The sequence below is a fragment of the Salmo salar genome, chromosome ssa24 (genome assembly GCF_905237065.1).
Source record: "Salmo salar chromosome ssa24, Ssal_v3.1, whole genome shotgun sequence".
Taxonomy (NCBI): domain Eukaryota; kingdom Metazoa; phylum Chordata; class Actinopteri; order Salmoniformes; family Salmonidae; genus Salmo; species Salmo salar.
The window spans coordinates 17,153,571-17,178,282 of record NC_059465.1 but is presented as its reverse complement, the minus strand read 5'-3'; the positions used below and the strand labels follow the sequence as shown (position 1 = coordinate 17,178,282).

The following is a 24,712-nucleotide window of genomic DNA, read 5'->3' as shown; positions in this document are numbered from 1 at the left end:
AACATGATGTCAGGCCATCGTACACTCTTAGAAAAAAGGTGCTTTCTCTAACCTAAAAGGGTTCCCCATAGGAAAACCCTTTGCAGAACCCTTTTTGGTTCCACGTAGAACCCTTTTGGTTCCAGGTAGAACCCAAAAGATTTCTACCTGGAACCAAAAAGGGTTCTCCTATGGAGACAGCCGAAGAACCCTTTTGGAACCCTCTTTTCTAAGAGTGTATTAGCTAAATGCAACTCTGTTAATATCTGTCTGCCTTCTTGTCTTTCTGTGTGCTTGTGCTTCCTCTGTGTGTGTGTGTGTGTGTGTGTGTGTGTGTGTGTGTGTGTGTGTGTGTGTGTGTGTGTGTGTGTTGCTGTTGCGTTGTGCTCCTCCCTGTGTGTATGTGTCCATGTGTGTGTCTGTCTGTAACAGAAGGGCTTCACTCCGCTCTACATGGCCGCACAAGAGAATCATCTAGAAGTTGTGAAGTTCCTTTTGGAGAACGGGGCCAATCAAAGCATTCCTACTGAGGTAACAGCCAATCAGCAGATTCAGGGTTGCACAATGCAGGGCCTCCCGAGTGGCGCAGGGGTCTAAGGTACTACATCACAGTGCTTGAGGCGTCACTACAGCCCCAGGTTAGATCCCAGGCTGTGTCACAGCTGGCCGTGACCGGGAGACCCATGAGGCGTTGCACAAATGGCTCAAGGTTAGGGGAGGGTTTGGCCGGCCAGGATTTCCTTGTTCCATCGTTTTCTAGTGACTCCTTGTGGCGGGCCGGGCGCCTGCAAGCTGAAGTGTACTGTGTTTTGGAGGACGAATGGCTCTCGACCTTCGCCTCGCCTCGGTAGGGGAGTTGCAGCGATGGGACAAGACTGTAACTACCAATTGGGGAGAAAAAGGGGTAAAAGTTTATTTTTAAAAAAGTTGCAAAAAAAAATAAAAACACTCACCAAATTCCCAGGTTTTTCAGGAATCCAAGTTGGAACATTCCCAGAATCAGGAAGGTATAAGCAGGAAATTATTCATTTTCAAACTTTACAACACACCTCCTGTACTATTCCCTCTATCGCATATCAATCCTTTTGACTCTCACTGTCCTTCCCTTTCCCGTCTCTCTGGGTCACTAAACCTTTCTTCGCCTCTGTCTCCGCTCCTCTCTCCTCTGTCAGGATGGCTTTACCCCTCTCGCCGTGGCTCTTCAGCAGGGACATGAGAACGTTGTGGCCCTGCTCATCAATTACGGCACCAAGGGCAAAGTTCGCCTCCCCGCGCTGCACATAGCAGCACGGAACGACGACACGCGCACAGCTGCTGTGCTTCTACAGAACGACCCCAACGCAGACGTCCTGAGCAAGGTAGGTACTCACCGTGTGTTTGTCTTCAAATAGTTTACTGTGTCCCAGAGCGAGTGGAGGAGACGATACTTGTCAAATTAGAACACATCAAGGCCTTTAGTATAAGAGCTCTGGTCTCCTGTGTCCCTACAGACAGGCTTCACACCACTTCATATCGCTGCACACTACGAGAACCTGAGCGTCGCACAACTGTTGCTCAACAGAGGAGCCAATGTCAACTTCACCCCTAAGGTATGTCTGTTCCCCTCTGCCCTAGCATCACTGACACATAGTATTGTTACCAGTCCCTCAACGGGTCTCTTTCTTGTCTTACTGCTTTTCTCCTCTGTAATTCTCTCTAGAATGGCATCACACCTTTGCACATCGCATCCAGGAGGGGGAATGTGATCATGGTACGACTCCTGCTGGACCGAGGGGCACAGATTGATGCCAAGACCAAGGTACTGTACTGTATCCACTATGTCTCTCTCTAGTCTCTAGTGTCAAGCCCTGTCCTGTTACACAAATGATACTATATCGCCCTAGACCAGTGGTTAACTGTCCTCTCTCGCTCTCTCGCTCCAGGATGAGTTGACTCCACTGCACTGTGCAGCCAGGAATGGACACGTGAGGATCATTGAGATCCTGTTAGACCAAGGGGCTCCCATCCAGGCCAAGACCAAGGTACACCTAACGCTAACCCACCAAGTCCTGATCCCTGGACAGTTGTGCTCAAATGCTGCATGCACACAACACAATAAGTAATGGATTGCATCATCCCTCTCTCCTTCTCTCTCTCCCCCCCACTCTCCTACAGAACGGCCTTTCTCCCATCCACATGTCAGCACAGGGGGACCACATGGACTGTGTGAGGCAACTAATGCAGTACAATGCTGCAATTGATGACATCACACTGGACCACCTGACCCCCCTGCATGTTGCGGCCCACTGTGGGCACCACCGCATGGCCAAAGTGCTGCTGGACAAGGGAGCCAAACCCAACTCTCGTGCACTGGTCAGTACTACAATCATACATACAGTTGAAGTCAGAAGTTTACATACACTTAGGCTGGAATTTTCCAAGCTGTTTAAAGCCACAGTCAACTTAGTGAATGTAAACTTCTGACCCACTGGAATTGTGATACAGTGAATTATAAGTGAAATAATTTGTCTGTAAACAATTGTTGGAAAAATGACTTGTGTCATGCACAAAGTGTCCTAACCAACTTGCCAAAACTATATTTTGTTAACAAGAAATTTGTGGAGTGGTTAAAAAATGAGTTTTAATGACTCCAACCTAAGTGTAAGTAAACTTCCGACTTCAACTGTATATACAGTACTATGTATTCATTACACACACACACATACATACACACACACACACACACACACCTTCAGTGTGCAGCTGTGTTGAGGTGGTGTGCCTTAGTGACGCAGCTGTTGTGTCCTCAGAATGGTTTCACTCCGCTTCACATCGCCTGTAAGAAGAACCACATGCGTGTGATGGACCTCTTGCTGAAACACTCTGCTTCCCTAGAGGCTGTGACGGAGGTGAGAGAGATTGGGGCGAGAGAAAGAGATGGAATGTATGCTAGGGAAAGATAAGATTCTGCCAAGGAGAGAGGGATGATTGTTTTATTGTCTGTTTTTTATCTCCCCAGTCTGGCCTGACCCCTTTACATGTGGCCTCGTTCATGGGCCACCGCAAAATCGTCACCATCCTGGTACAGAAGGGAGCTTCTCCCAGTGCTTCCAATGTGGTGAGTCCCCTCCCCATCCATCCACCTCATCACTGACTGAACTGGCTCCTCTGGCCCCTTTTCACAATGCTTTTGTGTTATGGACTTACACTATTCACATTTGTGTTTGTCTGATTGTGTGTGAGCAGAAAGTGGAGACTCCTCTCCACATGGCATGTAGAGCAGGACACTATGAGGTGGCAGAGTTCTTACTGACCAATGCAGCGCCAGTAGACGCCAAGGCCAAGGTAATGACTACACACACACACACACACACACACACACACACACACACACACACACACACACACACACACACACACACACACACACACACACACACACACACACACACACACACACACACACACACACACACAATCAGAACAACATTCAGTGCGCTTGCTCGTTCCCCACATGACTCCCAACACCATATGTCTGTACCTCTCCTCCCTCTCTCCTGTCCTCCACCCCACCCTGTCCAGGATGACCAGACACCACTCCACTGTGCGTGTCGGATGGGCCACAAGGAGCTGGTTAAGCTGCTGCTGGAGCACAAGGCCAACCCCAACTCCACCACCACGTCCGGACACACACCCCTCCACATCGCTGCCCGCGAGGGACACGCTCAGACCACACGCATCTTACTGGACATGGAGGCCCAGCAGACCAAGATGACCAAGGTACAGTCTGTTGTCCGATGCCCACACACTCTAATCTCTCTGGGTGTTTCTCAATGTGGGCCTGTGTGCTCTCCCCGATGTCTCTATATCTCTATCTGGGATGTCTCTGCAGAAAGGCTTCACTCCTCTCCATGTGGCTTCGAAATATGGCAAAGTGGACGTGGCAGAGCTGCTGCTGGAGAGAGGGGGCAACCCTAACGCTGCTGGCAAGGTAAGGGTTGTAGAACACAGGGAGGAGGGAAGAACAGGGGTGTGTGGAGGGAATGGCCAAAAGGTATTTTGAGATTGAAGGATGCTTGAATAAAATTATGGTGGATTATATGTGTGTGTCTCCTTTACCTTCAGAATGGTCTGACTTCTCTCCATGTGGCTGTCCATCATGACAACTTGGACGTGGTTAACCTGCTGGTCAGCAAGGGAGGCTCCCCACACAGTGCAGCTCGGGTGAGAGACCAGACAAACACACACACACTCACACAAATATAATTGTACTATACACTAATATCCCTTTGGTTCTCTGTTTTAGAATGGCTACACCCCTCTCCACATAGCATCGAAGCAGAACCAGGTGGAGGTTGCTAGCAGCCTGCTGCAGTACGGTGCCTCGGCCAATGCCGAGTCCCTCCAGGGGGTCACGCCCCTCCACCTGGCCGCTCAGGAGGGCCGGCCTGACATGGTCGCCCTGCTCATCTCCAAACAGGCCAACGTCAACCTGGGGAACAAGGTGAGGCCTCAGGGACTGATACATGGAAGGAGTTAGGATGATTTGGGTGAGCGCTGTTCGTTCTGCTATAACAAGATGGCTTATCTTTGCCCCTGGCTCCTCTCCCCTCAGAGTGGACTGACTCCTCTCCACCTGGTGGCACAGGAAGGCCACGTGGGCATCGCTGATATCCTGGCGAAGCAGGGGGCGTCAGTGTATGCTGCCACACGGGTAAGACCACACTCCTGTTGACCTCTGGGACAAGGCGAGGGATACAACAGTATCGTTGATCAATAGCTCCCAGCGACATATACTGTACATCAGGACTCTGTAAACACTTTTCATTGTTAAAGCATCTCAGTAGATGATAGGATATTGCAGTAGATAATTGCATTCCATCACACATGAAAACTCCTCCTTTGTGCCAGGTTGTAGAGAGTTGGTATGAAGTACACACCCCGACCTCATCATGACTTACACACTGTTACAGTTTGTTATCGGAAGCTAATCTTAAATTCAGGGAATGTTAATGCAAGGTCAGTATGGTACCAGTAACAGAGCTACATGATGAACGATGGGGGCTCCATGGCAGATAGAGTGTCTGAGACGTGACCTTTCCTCTCCTTGGTATAAATAGCCACTGACTGCTTCTCCTGGCTCAGGGTTACGATACCAACATCAATAATAATAATAATAATAATAATAATAATAAACATCACCTAACTACCCTCAGGGCAGGGGCGTCCGTGGTTCACTAGACAACATTACCCGAAGACTCAGTGTATCAAACGCAGAGCTTGTAGGGTAAAGGGGACACACACTATAGATATTGTGTAGTGTGTATGTGTTGAATTTGTAATCATGTGACCTCGTGTTTAGTTAGCTATCCAGTTGTTAGTGTGTGCTGGTTGTATTTGATACTGATGGGGTCCTACTCTGTGTTTCTGTCCCACATCATGTCTCCGTTTCAGATGGGATACACCCCTCTCCATGTTGCCTGTCACTATGGCAATGTAAAGATGGTGAAGTTCCTCCTGCAGCAGCAGGCCAATGTCAACAGCAAGACTAAGGTGAGCACCTCCCTCTGGACGCCAATGGAACTACACTTACCCCAAATGCATTGTTAACCGTAAAGCACAGTAATATGAACTGGCTATGTGATGTGATTATTTTCATTGTGTCTGGTCAGTATGTTAATGATTGTGTCTCTGTCCCTCAGGTTGGTTACACTGCCCTGCACCAGGCAGCCCAACAGGGCCACACAGACATCGTCACCTTACTGCTCAAACATGGAGCCCAGCCGAACGAGGTCGCTACTGTACGCACCACTGCCTTTCACTCCCTTTCAGTCCTCCACCTCATCCATCATCCTCCTCCAACACTCCATCATCTGTTCAACGACTCTCTCTCAGTCTATCTCCTCTCTCTCTCTCTCTGTTAGAACGGTACGTCGGCCCTGTCCATCGCCAAGCGGTTGGGGTACATCTCTGTAATCGACGTTCTCAAACTGGTTACCGAGGAGACGGTTTCCATGGTGAGAAGTAAATAAGTACTACTGTTGATCATCTGAGTCTGTGTAGAAGTACTTTTTGGTGTTGTCAAATATCTTCCACTAATGCTTTTTATATCCCTCCCGATGCAGACATTATATACATTTTTGAGTAGTTTGTAATCCTTCTATGCTGCTCTTTATTCAGTTTTTAACCCGTCTCTCTTCTCTCTCTTCTCCCATTCTCTCCCTCAGACCACCACAGAGAAACATCGTATGAGTTTCCCAGAAACAGTGGATGAGATATTGGACGTATCAGAGGATGAAGGTACACAAAACTTAACAATACATTACAGACAGAACACAAGAAAACAGATTCAGTCCTGAACACACTTTCTCCTCCTTTTGGCCAGATAGAAGATGTATTGAACTTTCATTTCTTATTAATAGTGAGATTATAGCTATACAAATACCTCGTTATATTTTATGACACAATTAGTTGCCAGTCCATTCTATAAAAAGAAAATCTGAACACTTTGAATAGACTTATTATAAATGATTTGTAACTGTGCACAGCCTCCTAAAATATGCCTCTTTTGATTGTTTTTTAGGAATTGCACAGCTAACTATAGGTATGACTGTCTCCTTCTCTCTTCTCTGTGCGGTGCTCATAGGTCATCTTAGAGTGTGGCTCCATTTCAAGCTTGTGACGTCTCTCTCTGCCTCTCTTTCTCTCCACCTCTTTTCCGCCTGGTCCTTTTGCGACTTTCTCTCTCTCCTGATGCCCACTGTGGTGCATCCATTTCATGGCTCCATGTCTATAACCTTTCTTTATCCCTCCAATAACATAGACCTGACTATCAGTCACTAACACCCAAGATCAGATGTATTCTATCTCTCTCCATGTCACTGCGGCTGGGGGCTGGGGGCTGGGGGTGGCTGTCCTCACCAGCCTACTGGGTGAAACAGCACAGCCTACTGTACTGTACGAGAAAAGCCCTGTAGTGGAGGTTGTACACTAACCCATTAAGTGTATCAAACCATTCACTACGATTTTTTAATCTAGGTGAACATTTAATTATCTGGTTAAAAAATGTGCGAAAGCTACTGTACTGTATCAACATCCAAGATGTTACTGTACTGTATCAACATTAATATGTTACTGTACTGTATCAACATTAATATGTTACTGTACTGTATCAACATCCAAGATGTTACTGTACTCTATCAACATTAAGATGTTACTGTACTTTATCAACATCCAAGGTGTTACTGTACTGAATCAACATTAATATGTTACTGTACTGTATCAACATTAAGATGATACTGTACTGAATCAACATTAATATGTTACTGTACTGTATCAACATTAAGATGTTACTGTACTGTATCAACATTAATATGTTACTGTACTGTATCAACATCCAAGATGTTACTGTACTGAATCAACATTAATATGTTACTGTACTGTATCAACATTAAGATGTTACTGTACTGAATCAACATTAATATGTTACTGTACTGTATCAACATTAAGATGTTACTGTACTGTATCAACATCCAAGATGTTACTGTACTGTATCAACATTAAGATGTTACTGTACTGTATCAACATTAATATGTTACTGTACTGAATCAACATTAAGATGTTACTGTACTGTATCAACATTAAGATGTTACTGTACTGAATCAACATTAAGATGTTACTGTACTGTATCAACATTAAGATGTTACTGTACTGTATCAACATCCAAGATGTTACTGTACTGTATCAACATTAATATGTTACTGTACTGTATCAACATTAAGATGTTACTGTACTGTATCAACATTAAGATGTTACTGTACTGTATCAACATTCCACGGTGTTGATGGTGTTATCTGGCTGTTGCTGTCTTGTTGTTGTGATGTGTTTATCAATGTTCCTCCATTGTGATCCACTACATCCGCTGTCATTTGTATAGTCTGTTTCTGTAGTGTTTAAAGACGTGTGTGTGTGTGTGCTGTGTGTGTTTGCGGTAGTGTCTATATACTGTGAGGCAATGAGAACAAAGTAATGGTGCGACAAAAACAGTCCTACGGGTGTCTTATCAACCAGTAAAGGTCAAAATGTAAATGTTACAACACCTTGACTATGATGTCAGAGGAAGTCACACCCTTATATTTTTAGCTCCCTGATAATTTAACTGACAGATTGTCACCATTGGTCTAAAATTAGAAAGTAGCTTATTTGCTGTCTTAAAGACACAGATCACTTACTCAAATTATGGAACATAAAGGCATATTCCTCTCACATACACATACTTTACACTTCTGATTTTTACAACATCTGACACATACCCACTCATTAAAGGTGTGGCAACACAGAAGAGGAGGTGAGTTGACTCATTTTAAACCTGTGGAAACATACAGACTCACTGGTTAATACGCCCTCACCATTGATTTGGCTCCGGACCACATCCAGGCACCCACTCAAACACTCACTGAAAACAACCCTAACACCTCCCGTGCTGATACAGACACAAGCACATGCATTAACGGAACAATTGTTTTTGGCGCTGGTGACTTCTCTCCAGTTAGCTCAGGATTTGAGGGGGTAAGTAACTATAACCTGCCAATTCCTGGAAGAAACTTAAATGGGTAGAGGAACACAGATAAGAGAACATAATAAAGTGAAAATAGATGGTTTTGAGTCATGAGTGCTTTTGTGTATCCGCCATGCCAATCTATTGTGTGTTGTGAAGTACATACTGTATGTATTTTTATGTACTCTGTGTTTTTTTTTTTATACAAGAATGTCCCTCAGCCGGGACTCCCAGAGGGAGAGAAAAAAAACTCAACCTTTAAATCCAGCCAGTTTGGGTCCATGTTGATGTGGACATGACTGTCCCAATGGACATGGACATGGCTGTTGTGACATTGTCCTGTTTTAGACTCAGTTCGTGTTGGGCCATTGGAACAGTCCAGATGTTAGGAAAGTCTGGGATATTTTACTGTAAATACCCAATACTGTATGCTGTGCTCCAAATATTCAACTACTGGAAATAGTTTATGGATGAAAAGTATTTCAACAGATCACATTTTACATGAATATTGAACATAGTGCAAGAACCCCCATCTGTTTTCTATCTTTCTCCGTGTCCTTTCGCTCCATCTGCCTTTGAGTCTCTGTGATCGTGGCTTCACTAAATCTCTTCCCATTGACAAGCATTAACACGTGCACAGTGTGTGGAGTGTTGTCACGGTCGTCGTAAGAGCTGGACCAAGGCGCAGCGTACGTAGCGTTCCACATCTTTATTATAAAGTGAAACTTCAGCACAAACAAAACAATAAAGAACAAACGAAACGTGACGTTCAGGAGTGCTCACAGGCAACTACACAAAAACAAAACAAGATCCCACAAAACACAGTGGGGAAATGGCTACCTAAATATGATCCCCAATCAGAGACAACGATAAACAGCTGCCTCTCATTGGGAACCATACCAGGCCAACATAGAAATAGAACAACCTAGATTACCCACCCTAGTCACACCCCGACATAACCAACATAGAGAATAAAAGGCTCTCTATGGTCAGGGCGTGACAAGTGTAGTCATTAACCCTTCAACTCACCATCCTAACTACTATATAAACCAGGGATGGGCAACTTTGATGAGGTGGGGGCCACAAAACATCATGAGGGGCAGTCAGAGCCTTTTGTTGTAGTTTTAAAGCAAGTTTGCTGCAATTTTACACATTTTGCCATGGGGCGGAGAGAATATTTAGCAATTTTATTACAAATTTCATGCAATTCTACTAATTTTCTATAGGGTGGAGAGAAATGTTTGCAGTTTTTAATATGATTTGAGTGAGAGTGACTAACAAAATCAATGGGGTCCCCCCCCGGTTGGTAATTCGACCATGATTACTACAAGTTTAGATTGCTGGCTATACTCATATACGAATCTAAAAGAAAAATGCTGACACGGACTGATTGAGTGACTGTCAGTGACTGCTGATGCACAACCACATTTCAAAACTGCACCTTGTGTATTCCACTATCCTATCTCTCAATTGTAAGTTTTTATTTCTTTTCGTTTTTGGAAATTGATCTACAGGCCTACAAAAAGGGGGGGGCGTGGGACACCAGTTGCCCATCCCTGATATAAATCCTAGGTTATACTTACTATACTCATTCATTCTATGTTTTCTGACCCTGACTCACATGCTGCAGATTTCTTTTTGATCTCTCTCACTCTGTCACTCCTCTGACCACTGTTCTCTCTCTCACTCTGTCACTCCTCTGACCACTGTTCTCTCTCTCACTCTGTCACTCCTCTGACCACTGTTCTCTCTTTCTGTCACTCCTCTGACCACTGCTCTCTCTCTCGCTCTGTCACTCCTCTGACCACTGTCTGTTCTCTCTCTCTCTCTCTGGCCCTGCTGTTGTTGTCTGAAGGGGAGGAGCTTTTGGGGACGGAAGGAGCCAGGTACATGAAGATGGATGACTTGAAGGACCATGATGACGATTTCCTGTCACCCAAGAAATCTATGGAGTACGAGAGAGGGCTGGGCACTGTGTAGGGTTGGCTGGGGTAGGGGATGGGGTAGATGGAGGGGGTTAGAGGGGGCTGATGGGGGGTACGCAATGGTAAAGAACAGGGAATGGTTTGATTAGAGCAGTATTGGGATGTGTGGAGTGGAATAAGAATATTCCCTTTATTCACTGTGTTCTGCTCTTCTCTCCAATAGTAACTACTCGCCTGCCATTCCCAGGATCCCTTGTGTATCCCCAGAGACGGTCATCCTGAAGGAGCATGACATGGAGCAGGTACACAACAGACGGTTTATGTTCTGTCCTAACAAGGGAGTGTCATTATAGTTGCTATATCATTACTGAACATGTGTGTATCTAAACCTGTGGAGAGTGAGTAGAAAAGTAAACATGCAAAATGCTACAATGAGCCATTCTCCTGTCTGTCTTTTAGGTACACACTCCAATGCCATTACAAAAAGATTATGATGACGACTCCCTGATCCCCAGCAGTCCAGCTACAGAGACCTCTGACAACGTCAGTCCTGTGGCCAGCCCCATACACACAGGGTCAGTACACACAGCAATGTGTGTGTCCGTCCTCCCCTGCCTGTAGCCCTACACTGACAAATGCCTTATGTTGTCCATAAACAATATCCAAGAGTAGGGTTGAAAAGCTATGAGTAATTTACTAAAGTTATCGGAATCTTCAGTCATTTTGGTAATTAACAGAAAATCTATGGCAAACTATCGTAACTTTAGGAATTTATACACTACATGACCAAAAGTATGTGGACACCTACTCGTCGAACATCTCATTCCAAAATATTGGGCATTAATATGGAGTTGGTCCCTCTTTTGCTGCTATAACAGCCTCCACTCTTCTGGGAAGGCTTTCCACTAGATGTTGGAACATTGCTGCGGGAAGTGATGTTGGGTGATTAGGCCTGGCTCGCAGTCGGCATTCCAATTCATTCCAAAGATGTTCAATGGGGTTGAGGTCAGGGCTCTGTGCAGGCCAACCAAGTTCTACCACACCGATCTCGACAAATCATTTCTGTATGGACCTCACTTTAGGCACAGGGGCATTGTCATGCTGAAACAGGAAAGGACCTTCCCCAAACTGTTGCCACAAAGTTGAAAGCACAGAATCATCTAGAATGTCATTGTATGCTATAGCATTAAGATTTCCCTTCACTGGAACTAAGGAGCATAGCCTGAACCATGAAAAACAGCCCCAGACCATCATTCCTCCTCCACAAAACTTTACAGTGATCACTATGCATTCAGGCAGGTAGTGTTCTCCTGGTATCTGCCAAACCCAGATTTATCCGTCGGACGGCCAGATGGTGAAGCGTGATTCATCGTTCCAGAGAATGCGTTTCCACTGCTCCAGAGTCCAATGATCTTAGGCTTGAAACCCATTTCATGAAGCTCCCGTCGAACAGTTATTGTGATGGCGTTACTTCTAGAGGCAATTTGGAACTTGGTAGTGAGTGTTGCAACCGAGGACAGACCATTTTTACATGCAATTTTTACAGCAGTTCTGTGAGCTTGTGTGGCCTACCGCTTTGCGGCTGAGCCGTTGTTGCTCCTAGACGTTTCCACTTCGCAACAACAGCACTTACAGTTGACCGGGGCAGTTTTAGCAGGGCATACATTTGAAGAACTGACTTGTTGGAAAGGTGGCATTCTATGACAGTGCCACGTTGAAAGTCACTGAGCTCTTCAGTAAGGCCATATTACTGCCAATGTTTGTCTATGTAGATTGCATGACTGTGTGCTCGATTTTATACACCTGTCAGGAACTCGTGTGGCTTAAATAGCCAAATCTACTACTTTGAATGGGTGTCCACATACTTTTGTGTACTTGAATAACGTAAAACAATGTATTCATATGGTATACCTTTGGTAACACTTTATTTGGATAGTCCATCAGTAGATGCTCTACAGACTATTAGTAATTTCAACTCACCCTATCCCAAACCTTATCCTAACCCTAAACTTAACCCTTACCCTACCCTGACCTTTGCTCTTACCCTGACCCTTATTCTAAACCTATCCCTAACCATAACCGTAGCAAGCAATTGCTTAAGAACAGATAGCGTGTTGCTAGTATGAACATCTATAGAGCATAGTTTGACCTTCATTTTTTATATCGGTGTCCATATTGTCCATGATTTTCTAGTAGATAGACCAAATGGTTCAAGAGGAAATAGCCTATTTAATGATAAAAGTATCTAATCAGGCCTCCCGAGTGCATCACAGTGATTGAGGCGTCACTACACACCCGGATTCGATCCCAGGCTGTCACAACCCGCCGTGACTGGGAGTCCCATAGGGCGACGCACAATTGGCCCAGCGTCGTCGGGGTTAGGGGAGGGTTTGGCCGGTGGGGCTTTACTTGTCTCATTGTGGTCTAGACTTCGGTCGTCAGTTGAATGGTGTTTGCTCCAGCACAATGGTGCAGCTGGGTTCCAGGTTAAGCGGGCGGGTGTTAAGAAGTGCGGTTTGGCGAGTCATGTTTCGGAGGACGCATGACTCGACCTTCCCCTCTCCCGAGCCCATTTGGACAAGATCGCAATTGGATATCACGAATTTGGGGAGAAAAAGGACTCGTTCAACTATTGACTTTTTTCACAACTGCCACCAGTTTGACGCCAAAACATTGCAAAAAAATACATATTGACAAAGTAAAATAAATAAAAGTGTAAAAAAATATATAGAAATCAATATTTCATACTAACCCCCATATTAAACAATGGTATTCACTAAGTTGATGGTATATATTTAGGATAATGTTTTACAGGTTTGTCATTGTATAAACAGTATATACATTACAAGTCAAAAGTTTGGACACACCTACTCATTCAAGTGTTGTTCTTTATTTTGACTATTTTCTACATTTTAGAATAATAATGAAGACATCAAAACTATGAAATCACACATATGGAATCATGAAATAACCCCAAAAAATGTTAAACAAATCAAAATATATTTTATATTTGAGATTCTTCAAAGTAGCCACCCTTTGCCTTGATGACAGTTTTGCACATGCTTGGCATTCTCTCAACCAGCTTCATGAGGTAGTCACCTGGAATGCATTTAAATTAACAGGTGTGCCTTGTTAAAAGTTAATTTGTGGAATTTCTTACCATCTTAATGCGTTTGAACCAATCAGTCGTGTTGTGACAAGGTAGGGGTGGTATACAGAAGATAGCCCTATTTGGTAAAATACCAAGTCCATATCATGGCAAGAACAGCTCAAATAAGTAAAGAGAAATGACAATCCATCATTACTTTAAGTCATGAAGGTCAATCAATCCTGAAAATGTCAAGAACTTTGAAAGTTTCTTCAAGTGCAGTTGCAAAAACCATCAAGCGCTATGATGAAACTGGCTCTCATGAGGACCGCCACAGGAAGGAAGACCCAGAGTTACCTCTGCTGCAGAGGATAAGTTCATTACAGTTACCAACCACAGAAATTGCAGCCCAAATAAATGCTTCACAGAGTTCAAGTAACAGACACATCTCAACATCAACTGTTCAGAGGAGACTGCATGAATCAGGCCTTCCTGGTCGAATTGCTGCAAAGAAACCACTACGAAAGGACACCAATAAGAAGAAGAGACTTGCTTGGGCCAAGAAACACGAGCAATGGACATTAGACCGGTGGAAATCTGTCCTTTGGTCTGATGAGTCCAAATGTTTTATTTTTGGTTCCAACAAAACCATTTGTTTTTCAACAGGATAATGATCCAACACACCTCCAGGCTGTGTAAGGGCTACTTGACCAAGAAGGAGAGTAATAGAGTGCTGCATCAGATGGCCTGGCCTCCACAATCACCTGACCTCAACCCAATTGAGATGGTTTGGGATGAGTCGGACCGTAGAGTGAAGGAAAAGCAGCCCACAAGTGCTCAGCATATGTGGGAACTCCTTCAAGACTGTTGGAAAAGCATTGAAGCTGGTTGAGAGAATGCCAAGAGTATGCAAAGGTGTCATCAAGGCAAAGGGTGGCTACTTTGAAGAATCTAAAATCTAAACTATATTTTGATTTGTTTAACCCTTTTTTGGTTACTACATGATTCCATATGTGTTATTTCATAGTTTTGATGTCTTCACTATTATTTTACAATGTAGAACAAAGTAAAAATAAAGAACAACCCTTGAATGAGTAGGTGTGTCCAAACTTTTGACTGGTACTGTGTATTTTTTATCATCTTGTTTAATTATTTAATATATTTTACATGTGATAAGGCCACACAGAGGACCTGAGATAATTACAGACACCTACGATAATATGAAGTACCCAAAAGGGCCACTAGATGTCTTATGATAGATTACATAAAATCCTTGAAATCTACCAAAATTCTGGTAATTTACTGGTAAATGTAGAAAGTTTCCAGTAATACACCCTCCCTTTGCAACCCTATCCAAGAGCGGAAATAGAAACATTGGTAGGCTGTCTAATGATGTGGGGACGCTTGTCTTTTGTCAGGTTCCTGGTGAGTTTCATGGTGGATGCTCGGGGCGGCTCGATGCGAGGCAGCAGACATAACGGCCTGCGTGTCATCATCCCTCCACGGACCTGTGCCGCCCCCACACGGATCACCTGTCGTCTGGTCAAGCCCCAGAAACTCACCACTCCTCCCCCCCTGGTGGAGGGAGAGGGCCTGGCCAGCCGTATCATATCACTGGGCCCAGCCAGCATGCAGTTCTTAGGGTGAGGACTAAACCTACACTGTAGAGTATTGAAGGGAGGACATTTTGAGATCAGGAAAAAAAATCTAATTCTAAAATTGTGTTCACCATTCGGTGAGGGTATCCACTAATTACATTATGAGCTTATTGTCTCTGTGACTTTCTGTGTCTTTCAGGCCTGTGATCGTGGAGATCCCTCACTTTGCTGCTCTGGGTCGAGGGGACCGGGAGCTGGTGGTGCTGAGGAGTGAGAACGGCTCTGTCTGGAAGGAACACCGCAATCGTTATGGAGACGATGTGCTGGAGACCATCCTCAATGGGATGGATGAAGGTAGTAAAATGAGAAGTTCTACTAACTCAGTCAGACCTGATTACAGTCACTGATAATAGGCTGTTTGGTGTTCACCATTGCTTTCTTATCAGTACTGTAAGAGTACTACCCACTCTCATTGACCGCTATGGTCTGCCTGTTTATTCCTTTAGAGCTGGAGAGCCAGGAGGAGCTTGGGAAGAAGCGTATCCGACGAATCATCTCCACTGACTTCCCCCTCTACTTTGCTGTGGTGTCACGTGTCCAGCAGGAGAGCGATCTGATTGGCCCAGAGGGGGGTCAGCTGACCAGTAAACTGGTACCTTTGGTCCAGGCTTCGTTCCCTGAGACAGCGGTCACCAAGCGAGTCCGTTTAGGCCTGCAGGTGAGGTGGGAGGATGAGGAGGAAGAAGGAGGAGGAAGACAGTATCGTTAGTGCCTGCCTGTATCACCAAGAATGCTATATGCATGCTATGTGGATTTGGTTTGAATTTGATCAGCACCTTTAAAATAATTTTTGCCTTGCCAAGAGGTTGAACATTTGCATATTTGTGTTTTTTTCCTGTGTACTAAACACAAACACTGAGATTTACTATGTACATACACATAGTACAGTCACTTGACTATGGACATTTTAACCTTCAAACTTTATGAGGCTGTTTTCAAAGTGCATCTTCGAGTCACCAATGTTTGCAAATGAGCATGCCAGTGTCCTAAACCTTAATGCATCATTCACTACTGTGGTTACATTCTATAACTACAGTCATGGTTAGACAATGCAGAGTGACGTTGTTGAAAGTGAGCGTTCTTTAGCAGCATGCCTGCTATGATCAGAGTGGAGAGTGGTTTGAATTTGGTTTCATACCTGTGTGTTGAGGGGTTTTAGCCCTTGCCATGGATAAACCTCCATATTGGCCTACATAGTAGCCTCATTTTTAGAGAGAAATATGTTACAGTGAACATGGCACAGGATGCATTTCACGGTAAGGTCTACACTTGTTGTATTCGGCGCATGTCCACCATCCATGGACCTTCCATCTCCCCTGCAGCTTTGGTGCATCCGCTGTGTTACCTGCAGCCTGTAGAGCTGTGAATGTAGAACCTTATAGCCTCATAACCCGGTGATGCTTTTACTCTAGCAGATACACTAACCTTCTCAAAGGCTGTACAAAGTGGGACAGTTAACTTGAATGTGTAGCGAGGGAGACCATTTATTTTATTTCATATATCATTTAATATTCATCAAGTGAAGCAAGTGAACGAGGGAATCTGTGCATGAATACTGGAATTGTGAGATGTATTCTATACTCTGACTGGGTTAAACAACGTCTTTTACTTTCAAATCTGTTTGCATTCATGTCTAAAGGTTTTTGTGAATATAGATTTATAAATGTTAATATTTGTTTCACATTTTTACAATAAACACTGACAACAAAAAAGAAACGCAATGTGTCTTTTCAAATTGTTTGTATGTTTTGGTGTAGATTCAAATAGCATTTTGTTGACCATAGACTTCTCTCTCTTTCTCTTCATCCTTCATTTCTCCCATTTTCTTTATTTACCTGTACATTGTCATCTGTTACATCATCACATACATCCTATTATCTCTAACTGTCTTCTTTTCTCGTACTCTTTCGCTCTACATTGCTATCTGTCTGTCTACCTTTGTGTCAATTTCTTTCCCTCTTTCTCTCTGTGCCTTCCTCTCTTTCTTCTCCACACTCTTCCACCACATCGTTGTCTCTCCCTCCACACGTCCTCTCCCCTCCAACCTCAGGCCCAACCAGTCCCAGACGAGCTGGTTGCCAAGCTGCTGGGTAACCAGGCAACCTTCAGCCCTGTGGTGACTGTGGAGCCACGGCGACGCAAGTTCCACCGGCCCATCGGCCTGTGCATCCCCCTGCCCCCCTCCTGGAGAGAGAGCCCCCGGGACTCTGGAGAGGGGGACACCACCAGCCTGCGCCTTCTCTGCAGTGTCATCGGTACGCCAACACTTTCACACGCAAACCTGACTGAGGCCTTACAGTGGACTAATGGCACAGTGGAATAGTTTAATAGTTTCCCTCTACTTAGAGTAAACTATGAGTTGGACCGCATGATCACCTCATAGACTGAAGGAAATTCATTGAACATAGTGATTCAAAGTCTCTCAGCTGTGAGATGGGAAAATCCAGATTTATGTAGGTCTGCAAGCCAGAGAATATGCAATGTCATTGCTACATACAGTAACTGTTGATTCTCTGCACCATAACAATGGGTGTCAGAGTGATATGGTGAAGTAAAATCTCCTTGCATGTTTAATATACCTTTTTCTCCTCATCCTTATATCTTGGTGTAACTGATGTCTCTTCCTTCTCCCCAGGTGGCACAGCCCCAGCCCAGTGGGAGGACATCACAGGCACCACCAAGCTCATATATAGCAAAGACTGTGCCAACTTCACAACCAATGTGTCAGCACGGTAAGTATACAGCAGCAACTCACTCATTAGCATTCATGTTCATTCGACATTCAAGTTCACATCCTAAACCTCACAATCTAAATCTCACAATCCAGCTCTTTCTGTCACTGGAGAGCAGTCAAATGCAGCCGTTTGTTCTCGGTAACAATGAAGCACCTTATTGTGCTTGTTTTCAATTAAAATGGTCAAAAAGACACAAAGATAGCTTCTTAGCAAATAGCAATTTCTCAAGACAGAATTTAGCTAGGACTGTCTGGGAGTGGTCTGAGTGGGTAGGGGAAAACTGAAAACTAGCTGTTATTGGCAGAGAGGTTTGGAACTCTCTTTCTAATTGGTCTATTAACTAATGTATCACCTGGTGATGTCACCAAGTAGCCCAAAACTCCATCCCACCAAAACAGGCAGAATTTAAAAAAAAAATTCTAACAGCTCTTACACTAAAAGGGCATTATCATCATTTTCACAATTTCACAGTATTATTCCAACCTCATAGTGTGGAAACATACACTCACATGCCAGTTTATTAGCTACATCCATCTAGTACCGGGTCAGACTCCCCTTTGCCACCAGAACAGCCTGAATTCATTGGGGCATTCCACAAGGTGTCTGAAACGTTCTACAGGGTTGTTGGACCATGCTGAGGCGATGGCATCAGGCAGTTGCATCAGATTGGACAGCGGTACATTCATGTAGCGAACAGGCCGTTCCATCTCATCCCAAAGATGTTCTATTAGGTTGATTTCTGGGGACTGACCAGGCCACTCAAGTAAACTGAACTCGCTGTCATGTTCCAGGCGATGTTCTTCTATTCCTCAGTTGTCCAGTGCCCACGAGCTGCTTCTTCTTGTTTTTAGCTGATAGGAGTGGAACCTGGTGTGGTCGTCTGCTGCAATAGCCCATCCGTGATAAGGATCGACGAGTTGTGAGTTCCGAGATGCCGTTCTGCACTGTTGTACTGCGCCGTTATTTCTCTGTTTGTGGCTCGCCTGTTAGCTTCCATGATTCTTGCCATTCTCCTTCAACCTCTCACCAACAAGCTGGTTTCACCCACAGGACTGCCGCTATCTGGATGTTATTTTTGTTTGTCGCACCATTCTCAGTAAACACTAGACACTGTCGAGCGTGAAAACACCAGGAGGGCAGTCATTTCTGAGATACTGGATCTGGTGTGCCTGGCATCGACGATCATACCATGCTCAAAATCACTTAGGTCACATGTTTCGCCCATTCTAACGTTCAATCGAACAGTAACTGAATGCCTCAATGCCAGTCTGCCAGCTTTATATAGCAAGCCATGGCCACGTGATTCACTGTCTGTAGGAGCGACCCATCTTCGTGAACAGGGTGCTGTACCTAATAAACTGGCCGATGAGTGTATATAAAACTGCAAAATCATGTTTTTGACTGCATTGGGCGTTTTAGGTATGCTAATCACCTGCATATCTCAAAGGATCTAGTCATGAGTAACTTAAGGGTTGCCATATATCTTACACACTGGTGTCTCTTCGCAGGTTCTGGCTGGCTGACTGTCCCCGGACAGCCGAGGCCATGTCTTTTGCCAACCTCCTGTACCGGGAGCTCTCAGCCGTGCCCTACATGGCCAAGTTTGTGGTGTTTGCCAAGATGAACGAGGTCCGTGAGGGCCGCCTGCGCTGCTACTGCATGACTGATGACAAGATGGACAAAACCCTGGAGCAACACGAGAACTTCAGCGAGGTGGCCCGCAGTCGCGATATCGAGGTCAGTGTAGGGGGTTATATCAATGGTTATCATGATGATGTCATTGCTTAGAAGCTGCATCTGAAGAGGCACTGTGAAGTGAGTGGAGGGAACCATTGGCTGTGTCCGAATACCCATACTTGCGTCCTAAATAGTAGGCTGTTTGAGTATGCAAATAATAATGCTTAATAGTATGCAACATTTCAAAAATACAGTATAGTTTAAGTGCCAGGATGTTATACTCATTTCGCCTCTTCATCGAGTAGAATCTGATGCACACTTTTCCACAATGCATTGGAAGAGGTGGGCTTCAAGTTATAGGCCCTAGTTCTCTTCAAGTAGTCAAACAATAAAACTAGGCTACTTAATTGGGAAGATGCCAAATACCAAAGCTTCTACAGTGGTGTTCAAATGTAGGATAAGTCGTTTTTGTTCTCCTTTTAATGATAACGAATATTGCATCATTGGCTAAATCTTTGAAAACAGAATCATAATTTTAAAAAATATAAATATATCGCTTTTACTGCTGTTTGAAATTGGTAGACCAAAACCAAAAGTAAAAGGCTCAAGTGCGAGTCTCCACCATTTTACGGGGAAATGGGATCAAATCAAATCAAATGGTATTTGTCACATGCGCCGAATACAACAGGTGTAGACCTTACAGTGAAACGCTTACTTACAAGCCCTTAACCAACAATGCCGTTTTAAGAAAATACCTAAAAAAAGTCATAGATAAAAGTAACAAATAATTAAAGAGCAGCAGTAAAATAACAATAGCGAGGCTATATACAGGGTGTACCGGTACAGTCAATGTGCGGGGGCACCGGTCTCGAGGTAGTATGTAGGTAGAGTTATTAAAGTGACTATGCATAGATAATAACAGAAAGTAACAGTAGTGTAGAAGGGTGGAGGGGGGGTGCAATGCAAATAGTCTGAGTAGCCATTTGATTAGATGTTCAGGAGTCTTATGTCTTGGAGGTAGAAGCTGTTTAGAAGCCTCTTGGATCCAGACTTGGCGTTCCAGAAGGTGGCTGGAGTCTTTGACAATTTTTAGGGCCTTCCTCTGACACCACCTGGTATAGAGGTCCTGGATGGTAGGAAGCTTGGCCCCAGTGACGTACGTGCTGGGCAGTACGCACTACCCTCTTTAGGGGGAGAGGGATAATTGCGGGGAGAGGGATATTTGTTGCAGCCTAGCGCTCTTGCAATTCACCTAGCTTCCACATAGGGGAGAAATTCTGAGAAATTCTAGGTGTAGCACCTTTAAACTACAGTAAATACTAAACCATCTTTTGATTTCTGAATGTGTCCGCACCATGGACTTGAGATGTGGTATCGTTATTGATGTCATGTTAATCAGGCCTTTTGATTTGAACATGTGGAGTGTTTTAGTTTTGTAGGCTAGGCTAATCATATAATTATTTAACTTAGGGATCAAGATTTAGCAGTCATTCTGATCTCGTTTAGTACATTACGTTGATGTCCAGCGGTTCTGAATTTGCGATGCACCCGACTGTCCACGTTTTAGTGTGCAATAGCCTTTTGATTTGAATGTTTGAAACGTTTTCATGTGTGTACTAGGCTATTTGATTGAATTTGTAAATGTTACAGCACTTTGGTTTCACTAATAATAAATATGTTGAAATGGAACCAAATTATCTGTTTCTGTCTTCAGTACTTTTTAAATAGGATATATGGGCTATATGGTCTACTACGGTATAGGTTGAATGTGATAGGCTGCCTCTAACCAGCCTGAGTAGGCCTATAACTCCAATCCTATTCTATTCAGAGTTTAAAGAAGTTATTTGAATTGGAAATGAGTTATTATCAGGCTGGTTAATGCGATGCATGTCTATTGAATTTGGAAAAATCTACCCGCACTCGGCCCCACCCCACCTACTCAGCCAGTTAGGAGCCGCTACTGCGTTGAGGCCATGGCATACTGCATACTTTTTATTAAACGGTACGTGCAAAATAGTATGTGACAATGAGTGCATAGTATACAGTTCAAGTATGTAGTACACTAGTATGGGTATTCGGACATGGCCACTGTGTCTAAAGTTAGTGTCCTCCCCCTCAGGTGATGGAGGGTATGCCGCTGCACCTGGAGTGTTCTGGGAACCTGGTCCCAGTGAGGAAGGCTACCCAGCAGCCTCGCTGTTTCAGCTTCCAGGCCTTCAGAGACAATAGACTCCCCGTCTCTGTCAAGGTGTTTAACTCTCCCTCTCTGTGTCTTCCTTCCTCTCTCCATTACTCCCTCCCTCTCTGGGTCTCCCTCTCACACTGAAAATATCTCTTGTCTGTTTCGCTCGGTTCTCTCCTCCAAGGTGAGAGATAGTAGCAAAGATCACTCCGGATTCCTGTCGTTCCTGCGGAAGTCTACCAAGTATGAAGACAGCCAACATGTGCTGTGCAACCTCAATATTACCATGCCTCTGTGTATCAAGGTAGGCCTAAATTTTTTTTTGGGGTGCTTTGAAAAGCACTGCACTTTCATTTTATAATACACACATGCATATTTAATTTTGGGAACTTGTGAGATCTGAGGGAAGTTATATATTCCAGAGGCTTTTGCTTATGTTTGATTGACAGGCTGCTGGGAGTGAAGACCGGAGGCGAACTCTGACCCCATTAGTCCTGCGAGAGAGATACAGCACCCTGAATGAGCCTGCCATGGGTAAAAGTGCCTGCCATCCCATCCCTATGATACCCCATACAGACCACCATTGTCTTCCGACAGGTGGCGTCATTCCTACACGACGCTCGTCCCTCAATCAGTGCAGATGAGTTAGTCAAGCTACCTGACATAAGACAATGACATACCCCACACCAACACGTTCACATTCCATGTGCCCCTTCATGCAGTAATAATCACAACTGTACATTAACTTCTCATGTTAAAGTATCAGTTGTGGTCTGGTTTCTGCAGCATCAATGAGTGCCATGGAAAAGACAGAGCTGAAGATGGCTTTGATAGCTGAACAGTTGGGACTGAGCTGGGCTGGTGAGTGAGTGGAATGAGTGTCTGTGTCTCGTGCCTGTGTTTGGTGCTTGTGTCGGCGTCTGAGTCTGTGTATCAGTTTTAATGGCTTGCGGCTGCTTTTTCTTTCCTCCCTGCCTCTGTCTCTCCACCTTTGTCTCTCCAGAGCTGGCGAGGGAGCTACAGTTCAGTGTAGATGACATTAATAAGATCCGTGTGGAGAATCCTAACTCCCTATTGGAGCAGAGTTCTACCCTGCTCAGCCTATGGGCCACCTGCGAGGGCAAGAGAGCCAATAGTAAGTACCTGAGATCCCATATAGGTCAGTGGATCCTTCCTGTGCATCTTCTTATCCTATATTCATCATCTCCACTCACCCACCGTACAGTCTTGCACTGGCTCTTGGATTTGCATGTGGGACTTGTCCACCCTATATAGTACCTTGTATTAACATTGTGTTAACTGTCGTTTTCTGGGTCAAACCTGGGTCTGTCAGGGTACTGGTAAACAATGTCCTTGTTCTCCTCATAATCTCTTCCACTTCCTTGTCTGTTATTCAACGGTCCATTTCCCATTTTCCTGCCTCTCGTCTCTGTCTTCTCTCTCTCTATTCTTTTCTCCTCCCCCTTTCTCTGTCTCTCTTTCTCTCTTGTGGCTCCTATGTACAGTGGAGAGTTTGTACACAGCTTTGAAGAGCATTGACCGGATGGACATAGTAAACATGTTGGAGGGCCAGGGGCCACAGCCTGCAGGGAGGCAGGCCCGGGAGCCAAGCAGACGCAGACACAACGAGAGCGACCACATCTCCCCCAGCCTGACCAATGGTAAGGCTTCTCCCCATCCCCACGCAGCCCTCTCCCACCCCCAACCACCATACCCTACAAGTTCTTCTCTCTCTCCTCCTCCTCCTCCTCTGCTGCCCCCATCACCCTCTTGCCCCAATCCTCAGTCAAAGGCTGTCCTATATGCTACTGCCATAAACTTGAGATTTCGACAGATGTGAAACGCAGCAACCTGGACCAGGGCTCAAGACACTCAGACAACTGCCTCTGTGGTGCCACTCTAAAGCCTGACTCAGATCATTCTCTTGTTTGTGGTTGAGTACTATGTATCAATGACCTGTCGTGCCTTCCATCAGCATCACAACCTTGTCTAATAGTGCCAGCTGCATTTTAGGATTCTCTCTCCACTGAAATGGCCGATGCAACTGGTATATGGATTTAAGCAAAATGAACGGAGCCTGCCAAAAAGAGTATAGATCAAAATAGAGATAATTCTTTGACATACACAAAAGTATGTGGACACCTACTCGTCGAACATCTCATTCCAAAATCATGGGCATAATATGGAGTTGTATCCCCCTTTGGTGCTATAATAGCCTCCACTCTTCTGGGAAGGCTTTTCAGTAGATGTTGGAACATTACGGCGGAAACTTGCTTCCATTCAGCCACAAGAGCATTAGTGAGGTCGGGCACTGATGTTGGGTGATTAGGCCTGGCTCGTAGTCGTCGTTCTAATTTATCCCAAAGGTGTTCAGGCAAGTTCTTCCACACCGATCTCGACAAACCATTTTAGTATGTCATGCTGAAACAGGAAAGGGCCTTTCCCAAACTGTTGCCACAAAGTTGGAAGCACAGAACTGTCTAGAATGTTATTGAATGCTGTAATATTAAAATTTCCCTTCACTGGAACTAAGGGGCATACCTCGAAACATGAAAACAGCCATTATTCCTCTTCCACCAAACTTTACAGTTGACACTATGCATTCGGGCAGGTGGCGTTCTCCTGGTATCCGCCAAACCCAGATTCGTCTGTTGGACTGCCAGATGGTGAAGCGTGATTCATCACTGCAGAGAACGCATTTTCACTGCTCCAGAGTACAATGGCGGTGAGCTTTACATTACTCCACCCAACGCTTGACATTGCGCATGGTGATCTTAGGCTTGTGTGCGGCTGCTCGGCCATGGAAACCCATTTCATGAAGCTCTCGATGAACAGTTCTTGTGCTGACGTTGTTTCCACAGGCAGTTTGGAACTCGATAGTGAGTGTTGCAACCGAGGACAGATGATTTTTACGTGCTACGCACTTCAGCAC

At 44.7% G+C, this 24,712-nt stretch overlaps 1 protein-coding gene across 16 annotated transcripts in view; it reads left to right on the top strand.

Moving 5' to 3' along the window:
• Window positions 1-24,712, top strand: part of LOC106585259 (ankyrin-1) — a 178,871-nt gene that overhangs the window by 128,592 nt on the left and 25,567 nt on the right. For 13 of the 16 annotated variants that reach the window (XR_006761722.1, XM_014171275.2, XM_014171281.2 and 10 more), the window contains 34 exons: window positions 412-510; window positions 1,152-1,337; window positions 1,470-1,568; window positions 1,679-1,777; window positions 1,902-2,000; window positions 2,134-2,331; window positions 2,769-2,867; window positions 2,978-3,076; window positions 3,205-3,303; window positions 3,541-3,738; window positions 3,851-3,949; window positions 4,084-4,182; window positions 4,265-4,462; window positions 4,574-4,672; window positions 5,413-5,511; window positions 5,661-5,759; window positions 5,883-5,975; window positions 6,186-6,258; window positions 6,542-6,562; window positions 10,371-10,467; window positions 10,664-10,742; window positions 10,900-11,015; window positions 14,947-15,171; window positions 15,326-15,480; window positions 15,633-15,844; window positions 17,237-17,441; window positions 17,822-17,918; window positions 19,430-19,658; window positions 21,718-21,846; window positions 21,965-22,084; window positions 22,230-22,314; window positions 22,567-22,641; window positions 22,784-22,915; window positions 23,286-23,441. Coding sequence is in view for 15 of the 16 variants with exons in the window: in XM_014171275.2 (XP_014026750.1) it covers window positions 412-510; window positions 1,152-1,337; window positions 1,470-1,568; window positions 1,679-1,777; window positions 1,902-2,000; window positions 2,134-2,331; window positions 2,769-2,867; window positions 2,978-3,076; window positions 3,205-3,303; window positions 3,541-3,738; window positions 3,851-3,949; window positions 4,084-4,182; window positions 4,265-4,462; window positions 4,574-4,672; window positions 5,413-5,511; window positions 5,661-5,759; window positions 5,883-5,975; window positions 6,186-6,258; window positions 6,542-6,562; window positions 10,371-10,467; window positions 10,664-10,742; window positions 10,900-11,015; window positions 14,947-15,171; window positions 15,326-15,480; window positions 15,633-15,844; window positions 17,237-17,441; window positions 17,822-17,918; window positions 19,430-19,658; window positions 21,718-21,846; window positions 21,965-22,084; window positions 22,230-22,314; window positions 22,567-22,641; window positions 22,784-22,915; window positions 23,286-23,441 (4,267 nt within the window). In the remaining variant the exon portion in view is untranslated. The remainder of the gene's footprint in view (window positions 1-411; window positions 511-1,151; window positions 1,338-1,469; window positions 1,569-1,678; window positions 1,778-1,901; window positions 2,001-2,133; window positions 2,332-2,768; window positions 2,868-2,977; window positions 3,077-3,204; window positions 3,304-3,540; window positions 3,739-3,850; window positions 3,950-4,083; window positions 4,183-4,264; window positions 4,463-4,573; window positions 4,673-5,412; window positions 5,512-5,660; window positions 5,760-5,882; window positions 5,976-6,185; window positions 6,259-6,541; window positions 6,563-10,370; window positions 10,468-10,663; window positions 10,743-10,899; window positions 11,016-14,946; window positions 15,172-15,325; window positions 15,481-15,632; window positions 15,845-17,236; window positions 17,442-17,821; window positions 17,919-19,429; window positions 19,659-21,717; window positions 21,847-21,964; window positions 22,085-22,229; window positions 22,315-22,566; window positions 22,642-22,783; window positions 22,916-23,285; window positions 23,442-24,712) is intronic. The other 3 variants (XM_014171276.2, XM_014171271.2, XM_014171272.2) reach the window with 2 other exon arrangements.